General features: G+C 37.8%; 5 protein-coding genes across 5 annotated transcripts in view; 3 read left to right on the top strand and 2 right to left on the bottom strand.

Annotated features, from left to right (window-relative positions):
* The window catches only part of CBG03190, a gene marked incomplete at both ends in the record, with an annotated part of 2,158 nt that extends 1,320 nt beyond the window's left edge, over positions 1–838 (top strand). The window contains 3 exons of the mRNA XM_002631310.2: positions 325–404; positions 462–667; positions 718–838. Of these exons, the coding sequence (XP_002631356.2) occupies positions 325–404; positions 462–667; positions 718–838 (407 nt within the window). The remainder of the gene's footprint in view (positions 1–324; positions 405–461; positions 668–717) is intronic.
* A 118-nt stretch (positions 839–956) lies between these two features.
* On the bottom strand, positions 957–5,549 carry Cbr-nas-25 (the record flags this gene model as incomplete). Its single annotated transcript, XM_045242240.1, has 9 exons — positions 957–1,071; positions 1,118–1,371; positions 1,422–1,668; positions 1,711–1,913; positions 1,962–2,065; positions 3,470–3,559; positions 3,608–3,689; positions 3,820–3,882; positions 5,442–5,549. The coding sequence occupies 9 exons, from the start codon at positions 5,547–5,549 to the stop codon at positions 957–959; spliced, it is 1,266 nt and encodes a 421-aa protein (XP_045092100.1).
* Positions 5,550–7,946: 2,397 nt separating this feature from the next.
* CBG03187 lies at positions 7,947–8,705 on the top strand (the record flags this gene model as incomplete). The annotated part of the gene is made up of 3 exons (XM_002631308.1): positions 7,947–7,995; positions 8,046–8,323; positions 8,667–8,705. The coding sequence occupies 3 exons, from the start codon at positions 7,947–7,949 to the stop codon at positions 8,703–8,705; spliced, it is 366 nt and encodes a 121-aa protein (XP_002631354.1).
* A 1,307-nt stretch (positions 8,706–10,012) lies between these two features.
* CBG03186 lies at positions 10,013–10,456 on the top strand (the record flags this gene model as incomplete). Its single annotated transcript, XM_045242241.1, has 3 exons — positions 10,013–10,055; positions 10,104–10,363; positions 10,412–10,456. 3 exons carry the CDS (start codon positions 10,013–10,015, stop codon positions 10,454–10,456), a joined length of 348 nt encoding a protein of 115 aa, XP_045092101.1.
* Positions 10,457–11,833: 1,377 nt separating this feature from the next.
* On the bottom strand, positions 11,834–12,316 carry CBG03185 (the record flags this gene model as incomplete). The annotated part of the gene is made up of 1 exon (XM_002631306.1): positions 11,834–12,316. One exon carries the CDS (start codon positions 12,314–12,316, stop codon positions 11,834–11,836), a length of 483 nt encoding a protein of 160 aa, XP_002631352.1.
* Between the last annotated feature and the right edge of the window lie 129 nt (positions 12,317–12,445).

A 12,445-nucleotide genomic window follows, 5' to 3' on the forward strand; every position in this document is an offset into this window, starting at 1 on the left:
TTATTGAATAGGCAATATCTCGATTTGTATACGAGATATCAAAAAGTAGTCAACTGATAAAATATTGCTGATAATATGATCAACATTTTATCAATTGACAAATTGTTGATATCTTTTATATGAACCGAAATAATCGAGCACAAAAGGCTTCTACGTGAACAATGGTGATGGATCAACCGAAAAACACGAGTTCGTATATCTTATTGGCCGGTACTGTACATATGGGGTGCGCTTTAGAGCAGTTATGATGCTCAAGAAAAAAATCTCTAAATCTAAAACAGTTCAAGGAAAACTTTCCAAGGTCATACAATTTTCATTTTTCAGGACAATGCAAGCACTGTCCTGTATATCAGTACATGTCAGGATGTGTGAATTTTACACCATGGCAACTAGCAGATTTAGAGGTATCATATCATATAAAAACCTCCACTTTTTCTTCACAATAAAAATTATAATTAAAGATGAATCGACGAACATCAGAACTCCGAATGCGTCGGGTCGGTGCTGTCCTTTTGTGTGAAGACACTTTCAATCAGACGACGTGCGTCTGTAATCGAAGAGATAAATGCAATTCGATTCACTCGAGATTACCATTTGCAACCTATTCTGAAGGCCTTTTTCGTGGTGTTGTGAATTTCGACACGATTATTGCGGCGATTGATCCGAGGTTTGTTTTTTAATAAAATTTGTTATCAATCGAAGTTCAATTTTCTTTAGATATCTCGAAGTAATGTCCGGTTATCATTTCCGATTCCTCGCATCTTCATCATCTTCCTCTTCCTCATCATTCTCCTCTTCCATCGCAATCATTCTTTTCTTTCTTTTTTTGAGTCATTGATTATGGGTTTAATTCATTTTTTAGAGCAACGAATGAATATTGCTCAACTCTAACAAACAATACTCGTTTATTTAAGGAGATCAGAAATGAATAACAAATTGAGAAAAACGAAGAGGATTCACAAGTATCGGTAAGAGAAATCGTAGGTAACAGTGGCTCCAGATGTGTAAATGATGACTGGAAGAGGATTCACTGTCGTTGTTACATTCAATGGAGTATTCAAACAACAGTCTCTGAAATATCAAAACCATCGTCACATTTTTAATTTTTATTTCCTACCGATCATTGGTGATTCTCGGATCCTCCAGATGTTTCACCTCAATCCCTCCTTCATAACATCCAAATGAACAAATCTGCCGTCTAGTTGACTCGGAAGTTATTTCGTAAATCACTTGAATCGTCTGTCCAGCAGGCCCAACAACCCAGGAATTGCAAAATGTGAAGTACTGATCATCATTTTTACTGAATCGCACTGTCATCTTTTGCTTCTGCCAACGATCTGTAGCTACAAGTGTAGAACCACATCCTTCTGGCTGAAAATAAAAGCACATCACATTCTGCGTCAAATTTAATTTTTATTTACCCTCTGATCACAAAGATCTCCACCATAACCCATCGGACAGTTACAGATTTGACAGTTATTTGGATTCGGAATCCCTCCATTTGCACAATTTGCTACTTGTTCACCCGAGTTTCGACATGAATCGTAGCAATTATAGTATTGATTGATTTGATCGAAATCGTAGAAATTCGGAATCATACTACCCATCGTTTCGATGAATGTTCTATCTTTTGGAAGCATTGTTTGCTCGTCATCTTTGTTGGAAAACCTGAAAAAATCTCTTAAAATCTTTATTTCATCGGGGACTTACGAGTCAGCAGAGTAATGCATAACACTTCCATAGTCATAAGGTACCAGATTCGCCCACAGACGAGGAGAAAGAAGTTCGAAGTTTGGAAGATCTCGCTGATCGATATTTTGAGCTAGAATATCCAAATATCTGTTTCGATCACTTCTCGACTGAGTGTGCTCTATTCCAATGGCATGCATCAACTCATGAATGGCAGTCCCCATCTGAAATTTCTTTTTTCCTTCAAAAACTTTAAAAAAAAGTAAACGAACCCCCCAACAATTTTTCGTTAAAGAGACATCTTGTTTTCCAATTTGTTGACGTCCGATTGGCGAAGAACACGATCCGAGGTCGACAATTCGTACCGAGTCGCCGTCTGAAAAAAAGCCACGTCGTCATTCGAAGCTTCTCGAAACAAAGAGTGTAGTTTTCAAAACAAAAGAAAACACAAAGATTTGAGACGTCATCCAAGAATGTGAAATTTTGAACTGGATGATTCTCAAGTCGTCATTGAACTTTGAAATATCATTGACCAAGTGCTAGTTCCGTAATTTTTTAACCAATGTTCACATGCTTTTTTGCGATCACAATATTTTTATTGGAGGATTCGACTGGTCTGTTATGCTTTTAGACTTTTGTTTCGGGCAGTCTGTGAAAAATATTTTCAATTAAATTGTTTGGAATAGTTGCGAGTTTTGAAATAGAAAATAATTTGGTCATGACCTAGAAAAAATTAGGTCATGACCTAGGAAAAACTAGGCCAAGTGAAAAGGGGGCTTAAATGGAAAAATTATGCCTAGGTTAAGATTTACTCTTTTTTTTCGAGTTTTGTGGTTGTTTCCACTAAAATTTCGTGCTTTGAACATTTTTCATCATTTTTTGAAATTTTCAGTTTATGTCATTTTTTGTATAATTATTTTGTTCCTAAGCCTAAATTAATCAAATATTAGCTTAATAAAATGAAATTACACAGTTACAACAGCAAAAACAGTGTTGTTCATGGAAAAACAACCTAAAATGAACTTTTTTGAAGTTATGCGTTTTTATGGAAACAAGCGCAAAGTACGAAATTTTCATAAACACAGTTACAAAACTTGAAAAAATCGCGAAATCTTAACTTAGACATAAATTTTACCCACGGGCCCTCCTTCTGTCTTGGCCCCCCCCCTTGTCATAAAGAGCCAAAAAAAACTCGGTCATGACCTAGAAAAAATTAGGTCATGACCTAGAAAAAATTAGATCCTGACCTAGAAAAAAATAGATCATAGCCTAGAAAAAAATAGACCATGACCTAGAAAAAATTAAATTATGACCTAGAAAAAACTAGGTCATGACCTAGAAAAAATTAGGTCATGACCTCTCCCTAAAAAATTGATGCAACAAACGGCTTCTAGCTTTTTCGAAATTTCATGCTAATTTTGAAGCTCATGATACAACAAACTTTGAAACAATCAATTTTGAAATTTGCAAGATGAGCGCAAAACATTTTTTTTTGGACCAAAACATTGGCCATAACTTGATCACTTTTTGTCCAGACTAGGGAAATCTTTCAGTTTTGAGTTAAACTCATGAAGAGCTTCAAAATAAATATAAAAAATGGCTATGTTATTTGAAGTTTAAAATTTTCAATTTAAAGGCGCACACTGTAAAAATTTCACATTTTTCAATTATATAATATAGTCATAAATCGGATAATTTGATTTCAAGAATTCTAGAAAATTTTCTAAAACTGGACTTAACATCAAGCTTGAAAAAGTATCTTTATTGAAAAAGATCTCACTTGAATATCTCTCATTGACATTCTGAAACCTAATGCACGTCCATGCATGGAGCTCCTCTATGGCCATCCTAACTGACTTTTTGATGTTACCTAAACAAATCACCATCAGTAAAACTATTTCCCTTCTTTTTTTCTCACTTGTCACATTTCCCACAAAATACGGCACCATATTGTTTGGCCATCGATACGAGAGATCTCTCTGCACTTGTCTTACTTTTCTCTGTAAATCATTGTTTTTTGGGGGAAGTGACTCATATTTTTCGACAAATTTTGTTAATTTAAAATTTACACAACGGAAAAAGAGTTGTATTTGTGGATAAGAATCTCTTTTTATTTACAAAATGACGAACCCGTCCCAATGATCCAAAGTTCGAATGTGTTCGATAATACGGAATGGCACACTCGGTGACCGTCTGAAAAAAGTGAAACTGAGAAAAAAAAGTGACGAGTCGAAGAGTAAATATGGTATACTGTACTACATTACTTTGCATTTTGTAGTATAAAGCTAAGATCCCTAAGCTCAATTTGAAAAACAAAACATGGAGAAACCTACCAGAATAGTTAGAAGACAAATTGCGATACCTAAATCGAGCCGCATAATGTGACAAGAATAACCAAATGGGAGCTCCGTGGGCCTCTAGTGCCAACTCAACTGGTATTTGAGCAAACTTTTTCCTAACTGCTCCACCTCTCCCCCTCCCCCTGCCATCAATATAGGCTTTTTAGCAAATACAGTTCGTTTTTGTAATTTTTTCCCCTATTTCTATTTGAGGAGTTACCTTTTCCGTTATTATTTGTATAGAATCAGGCTCGGATCACTGGTAATTCTACTTGTTTGAGACTTTTGTCTGTCTCCAGCAAAGTTGTTCAGATGGTTCATGAATCTTAACGAGAATTCTTGCTGATGTCACAGAGCAATATGCATTTTTTGTATGAGAAAAAAAAATGTAGGGATTAGTTTGTTCAGCTGGAATATCATGTTGGAGTCGGGATTACCAAAATTTTGAATTTTAATTTTGAAACCGATGTACTTCCGATTTTTTAGACTAAGAGGAAAAAGTGGTCGGGGGAAAGGAAAATGAAGAAGGAGTTTCATACTCATATTCTGTAAAATTTGAAAATTTCAGCTTACAAAAAACCCCTTCAATAAGTAACTCTCAATTAGCCAAGATTCATACAATACCCACATTAGGCTCGCCGTGATGATCCTTGAAACTTACCTACCGTAAAACCTGTTTTAGTAGGGCTCCTCTAATAGAAGGGGTCTCCGAGGGGCTTGGAAAAAACAGAATAACCTTCTGTACTAGAAGGCCCCTTAAAACACACTGTTCGAAAATCAGAATTACAGTACTTTTACAGAGAAAAACATTCCAGAAAATCCGAAATTCCAGAAAATCCAACCTCTAATTGAAAGGCCCTTGTAATAGAAGTACATTGGATCAATAAAAGGTCCGGCCCTTCTAATGCAGGTTTTACGATTTCTATAGTCACTACTCAAACAGACGAAAGCCATATTTTCACAGACCTCCATGTTGATCTGACCTGTCAACTTCTTATCTTTTTATTTTTCTCAGAACCGATAATTTCAATTTCCTCTCACAAGATTTTTTCCCCTCAAATAATTTATTGAAACAGTAAATATTTATTATTTACAAATGAGCAGTCTCACTACTAACTGGTAGCTGACTATCCTGTTTACTCTTCACCACAACTTTTTGTTTTGTGCTCTCTTTCCCTTGCCAAATGATCTTTTCCATTTTCACATTTTCACAAAAAATAAAGATTTGGAATTGCAGATTGAACTGATCGATCAGATCACACATGTGACTATAATCGGAGAAAACAAATGTGGAGGTATTCTGATCAGTGTCGGCGGTTGAACCCGTTGGATTCGTTGATCGGTGGAGAAGGAGAATAAGAGATGATATTCAGAAATCAGTTAGAATAACAATGACTTTTTGGTATCACAAACAGTGACAAAATGAAGTGTATTTGAAGAATTATATGGGGTTTCAGCAGTTGATGATTCAGAAACTGGCATCCAGGCGATACACCTTGAATCATCTGAAAACCTTTCCATTGCTCGGAAATCTGAATCTTCCAGAAGTCTGTAGAATTTAACGTCAAATATTTTATAATGTTGAGGTAATATTCGGAACTCCCGGGAACGATCCATATTCCAATACTGGGATATCAAAAGAACAATACTGGAATATCAGAAAGCCGATAAAATTTGACGTCAAATAGTTTGTAGTCTCAAGATAATATTCGAATCTCCCGAATAGGATTCATGTTTAGGATAATATAATATTATTAGAAATTCTTCCATATTCTCTAGTTTCCCATTTCAAATCTTCGGATTTCTTTCTATTCTTATAAAAGTCTATTTCAAATTGTTCTATACTCAGAAACTCATTTTGCGTCCAATCACACTCTCGTGTTTCGGTTATCACTGGTTTGGTCCAATTGATAGCGGATGGATCACCCCGATCAACTCCATGTGGGGAACACGTTTTCGGAGACTGCAGAGTACGTTTATTTCTTCTGCAGTTTCTTCTGATGATGTCGCACATTGGAACAAACTATCATGTGATAGCACGAGGCCAATATCAGTTGTCTGTGAATCTGCTAAAGAGAGACTTCCCTTGGAACAAGCTGGAACAAACGAGAACGATATGTCACAAAGGATATTCTCAAAATCAAACTCTTGGATGAATCCTAACCAAAACTTAGAATTGAAAAATGAAAATTAGATGAATTCCTATTCATCAAAATACTGTTATTCAACCTAATGTAATTTTTATCGTAATAACGAATCCTATTTTCCAGAAAAGTCTCTGGAAATTTCAGGTTCTCCTCATAATTCCCTCTACTTTTTTCTTTTCCAGTTTGTCTCTGAAAGTTACGAGAAGTTCAGAACTAATACCGTACCTTTCCCGAAAATTCTCTTATTCTTCAGAGAAGAAAAATGTCGCTTTAATCACGAAAAATACCGTATCGCACGCAGTCAGACGGCAGGCGGTGGCAGACTTATCTCGGTACAGATACGAACAATTTGTACTGAAGAAGAACGTGAAGTGCCTTTTGTCACACTCAATCATTTTTCAGAGTGCAAATGTACGACTAGTTAGTCTCCGTGAGATGAATAACGTACATGTACTGGTGGATTTGGGGACCCTGGATGAAAATTTAAAGGAGGGGGAGAGGAGATTTTCGGAGTTTTTCGGGAAATAGGGTATGCATTCTGAGGTAACGGGATGCGGTGATCTGTGTTATGTTGTGGCTGCTCAGCTTGCTCCACCGTGGCTCAGCCGGCCACGGAGCGGCACCTCCAGCGTTTTGTCCACAGGTTCAACTCCTCGAGGGACATAGGATTTCGAGAAAATCATTTTTGTAGTTGTGTTTCAGAAATTCAAAACAAAAAACATCAGACTATAAGGGCCAATCTGGGTATTTGAAGAACCGATTCCAACGAAATCAAATTTCTGGTCAGAAGTGTTCGAGATCAAATATACCGAAAATTCCGTAGTTGATGTCATTTTGATTTTTTAACTGATCGGTCAGAACCGTTCAAATAAAGCCAAGAATCATAAATAGAACCTTGAATCCTTAAAATTTGAATACAGGTAAATTTCGAATTTTCCAGAACATCTAAAATTGGACAACCACCTCAAAAAAAAAGTCATACGGTAATCACCACTCTCAACGTATCATCATTTCGCAGGACTACAACCTAGAGAAATCTGGAATTTGAGAAATGTGATCAGGTCACACATTTTGTGTTTTCAGAAAGTTCTAGTGATAGCTACAAGGAATCACAAAAAGATTACGGTAGTCTAGAGCAGCAATAAAGATGGGAAAAAAATACGGGATCATTTAGTCATTAAAATGGATATACGAGCCTTCAGATCCGATCACTGGCCTAGTGTTATTCTATTTTTCTCCAGATTTTCAAAAAAAGGTTCCGCTAAGAATCTTCAGGAGGGACTCTGGGGCGGAATCTTTTAGAGAAACTACCGTAATCTGACTCTATCATTTTCAAAAGATCGCCGCAAGAATGTATCAATGTTTCCGCCTCGTTTCAGTCTCTGAACCACAGAGTTCGGTCACCTTGAACCGAACGATCAGAAGCATCCTCGTTCTCTGAATCCCCAATTTATTTTCGTCTTCTGGGTACTTCTCTGTAGTCTCCTATTTTCACCCAGTCTCTCATCATTAAGCTCCACCCATTTCGTTCTTTTCCTCTTATTCCCAAAAGAATACAGTAGTCGTTCTCCTCCTCCTGATCTCCCTGATCTTACATACGTCTCCAAATATGAACTCGACAATACCACCCACTGTTGATAATCTGCGTCTCTTCGTCTTCTATCCTATTCCTTCTCTCCTATTCTGTCCCACCCCTTTAAGAAGAAGTCACTATAAAAGAAGCATCTAGACCACTGGATTTTCAACAGCAAAAGCTTAAACTTCTAAAATCATGCAATCTCAAACCTTCCTCTTCACTTCCATTCTTTTGGTTGTCATCGGTGAGAGCTTTGCTGAAAATGAGCGTCTGAAAATAATGAAAAAATTTCAGTTGCCTTCTGTTCTGCCGCCCCAATGATCGAAGCGCCAAGACTGGAAAAACCAACCAATCTGGAAATCCTTTTCGCCAAAATCGTCAAGAAGCAGAACGACGCCAAGCAGCACCGACTCATCAACTTCATTAGCCGTGCTATGCCAGGAGGTGTTGATGCTCCAGTCGCAATGATGGCTGAGTACGAGACATTCAAATCTGACAAATCAGCCAACTTCCTCAACGACGGAGCCGGACACGTCGTCTTCCGTCAATACAGACGTGCTCGCCTTTCTGATGTAAGTTCAATGAGACTACACCCTTGGAAGAAAAAAAGAAGATAGACAAGATGGACGCAAGTTGAACGCGCATGTGATAGATGAGTCTTCGAATTGTTCACTGGTCGAGTCGTTGTCTCACTAGAGAATAGATTCATTCACACCTTCGCAGTTGGTTCTTGGCCCTTCTTGAACTTTCCAGAATATTCTGAAATTTCGAGTATGGCTCAATTCAGCATAAGAGACAGCGTTAACTTGAGGAGGGCTTAATGTATGGAAAAGCGCTCTAGAATATGAATTCTGAAATAATTCTGAAAATTCGAAAGCTCTCCAATAATTGATTTTAATTCTCTCTTACTTTCAGATTCTCCACAACGTCAACCGCCGTGCCGGAGGTGTCTAATTTCGATCCCAATGATCTACCTATCCCATTTGTACCTTGTAGTTAAAATTTGTCACTTTTTTTGTATCTTCTTGTTATCTTTTTCTCCCACGGACACCTTCTCCTGTCTTCTTTGACAGTTTCCCTGTACATCCCCCCCCCCCCCCCAACTCCATCATCTCAATTCGGACATATCAGTCTTCAACACCTTCTGACATATCAAACGGACATATCATCCACCAAAAAACGCCACGGGTTTCCCACCACCACGACGAAACAAAGACAATTGTTCATATCAGACTTTTTGAACTGTATCACTCTGTGTACTTCTTCTTCTTCTTCTTTGTATATTTTGTTCCCAAAAAAAATAATAAAATCATTCTTTCAAACTTTTTTTCTGAAAAACTTTTTGTTCTCTCAAATGATGTCACTGTGCTTTCTGCGACCACTGAAAAACCGTAACAAAAGGAAGTGATATCTCCGAAAGTCTTCTTTTTTCCTATCTTCGGTAAAGAAAAGATAGAGGAAGAAGAAATTGGAAGAAAAGAGAAGAATGCTATTTATAAAAAAAAGTCACAAAAATAGAAAAAAAAGACAAGAACTGTGACTTTTAAAGATAGGTCTTGTGATTCTCAAAGATCAGTTCCAAAGTCACGAACATTTCAGAGCTGGTAACAGGAAAAAAGACTTTTAAATGTAGGAATTTATTGATTCAAATATAAGCGAAGGAAGGAAATTCCAGAATAATGAAATAAGAACTTTCCAGAATCCAGGAGAATGCAAAGAACGGTTGTCTGAAGATCTAGGGTCCCGGCCGACCCTTTATATACGATGGTTAGCGTCAGAGTACTCTCAATTCTAGGAGGCGTGGCCTTCAAAGAACGAAATGATGTGAAGTAGCACGTCTACTTCTACCGGATGATCAGTGATGTGCCTACTCCTTTGGTTTTTTCAAACGCCTCTTTTCAACGAAGGCTGTGGCTTTGGACGCCAGAAATAACTTTTTCGTTGTTCCTCTCCAACCCACCGAAGCTTCCGGTGCATCGATGAAAGTTGATAAATGTCTGTGTCTCCTGAATTTGTCCACTATTGTACTGTTCGCGTCATTGGTTTATAGAAGATCACAGTTTGTCGATCCATCGCATTCTCTTATATCACAATGCTCTCTTGCCATCGTCAGTGTCGGCGTGTCGCGTGTTCTAACGATCCATCGTCAAGGCGTCAGAATCAAATAAATAGCAGGCCGTCGAAGTCACGACTTCGTTAAGTTTCACACCATCCTTCTACATTCTACATTCCATTCTCTTCTGACCTATTCTGAAAACAAAATGCTGAGATTAGTTGTTCTCGTCGCTCTTGTTTCCATTCCATGTAAGTCCTAAGCTATTCCCATTCAATCCTCTTATTCTATCCATTCAGGCGTCATCGCTGCTCCAGAAATTGAATCTGAATCTCCAGGACTAGACGTCCTCTACAAGAAGTTGATGAAGAAACAGGAAAACGTGAAAAATGCTCGTCTTATTGATTTCATCAGCAGAGGAGCTCCATCCGGAGTCGACGCTCCAATCCCATCGATTGCTGAATACGAGACTTTCAAATCTGACAAATCAGTCAACTTCCTAAGCGATGGAGCTGGCCATATTGTATTCCGTCAATTCAGAAGAATCAGAATTTCTGATGTAAGTTATATTTCCATTCCAAATGTTTTCATATTCTTTTATTTTCAGTTACTCGGATCTCAAATGAAATCTCGTCCAGGACTCCGGTTGTAAATTGCTCAAATATAAATAATTGCACTCATTTTCAAATGTTCCATTCGACTTTCTCATATCTCCAAAACGGGTCAAATCCAATAAAACAAACTGTAAAAAACTCAAACGATCTGACGATGTGTATACCAAAATACTACTATTGATTGACTGACGAAATGAAGAATTCTTCTGTTATCTTTTTTATTTTGTGATCCTAAAAAGGAAACATAAAAGCAGTGAATTTGACCACTGAACCGGTGATAAAAAAGACATAAAAACAGGTCGAATCTCGCTGATTTCTGCATTGATCCTTTTTTCTTTTCTTGACTGCTAAAGATTATAGTATCTTGCTGTGAATCTGATATGAAAGAGTCACCACCATACTTGTCGACGGGCCGGCTGATAACTCGCTTCAGAATTGAAACTGGGAGAAAAACAGCATACCGAATCATAGAGCTCGAAGAGCTGTACAACCTCCAATCATAATCGACTGGCTTCAAAGCGATATTATAGTCTGGGGCGGCACTTTTTGGCCGGGCCGACAATTATTTTCCCGACTATCAAATATTGGTCAGCACCCATATTTAATTTTAATGCCTGTCGATCCTTACTAAAGAGCTTGCCGAGCTCTATCATCTGGTATGTCGTCCCACAATTTCAATTTTGAAGCGAGTTGTAAGACGGTCCGTGCCGGCCCGGAATCAGGTTGTCAACAAGTATAGACATAACTTGTTGTACTATCTTCTAGATTATGATAAATTATCCAATTATCATCATGATATAATAAAATTAATTCATGATCAATTGTTCCAGAATTTTCTTCTTTTCGTCTAATGTCATCATTGGTCCTGTTCATCACGCTCCTTTCAGATCCAAACATCGTAAATTCAGGTTCAAATGTTTTCAAAAACATCCAATTGTTTTATGTTCGAAATTTTGCACGTAAATACAGACATTTGCAGTCCTGAAAGAACCAGAAAAATCTGAAAATGATATTGCACTGGGTGCATGTTGTGCTCTCACGGTGGTCGTCCTCACAATTGAAGAAGAAGAGGATCGCTTTGAAGACGTCGCGTGTGTGATAAGGAAGTATTGCATGTGAATGGATTCTAGAGAACATGTGAAGTATAAGTAAGATGTCTTGTGGAGACTTTTAGGAAACTGTTCAATGATAAAGAAGATTATTTGATGAAAAGACTACAACTTACTTGACTAGAATCCTACAAAAAACCGACTATTAACACATTTGGACACAGAGTATCTAAAAAACAAATCCAACCCAGTCACAAGTTGTTTTTCTGATGATTTCAATGTCTCAGACCTACCTATAAACTTAGGAGCCAGACGTACCCCGGGAACGAGAAACGGGAAAAATTCCAAAAAACACGTTTTGGCCGGTTAACTAAAAGATTCTCCTACGGATACTGACTTCCGGTCTCTCGATTTCCAGGTTTCGGATTCCGGATTTCCGAATTCGAGATTCTGCATTTCTTGATTCTGGATTCTGGATTCTGGATTCTGGATTTTGGATTCTGGATTCTGGATTCTGGATTCTGGATTCTGGATTCTGGATTCTGGATTCTGGATTCTGGATTCTGGATTCTGGATTCTGGATTCTGGATTCTGGATTCTGGATTCTGGATTCTGGATTCTGGATTCTGGATTCTGGATTCTGGATTCTGGATTCTGGATTCTGGATTCTGGATTCTGGATTCTGGATTCTGGATTCTGGATTCTGGATTCTGGATTCTGGATTCTGGATTCTGGATTCTGGATTCTGGATTCCGGATTTTGGATTCTGGATTCTGGATTCTTGATTCTGGATTCCGGATTTTGGATTATCTCAATTGGGTTCATATGTCCTGAGAATCCCAAATTCATGTATCCTTGAAGAATTGAAATTCCGAGAAGTTTCCGGGAGGTTAGGAAAAATTTCAAGATTCTGTGAAATTCTCCAGGGTTATGAGGTATACAGATACCGTAAAACCTCTAATAGAACAGACACCCCGA

The sequence above is a fragment of the Caenorhabditis briggsae genome (genome assembly GCF_000004555.2).
Source record: "Caenorhabditis briggsae complete genome, chrII, whole genome shotgun sequence".
NCBI lineage: Eukaryota > Metazoa > Nematoda > Chromadorea > Rhabditida > Rhabditidae > Caenorhabditis > Caenorhabditis briggsae.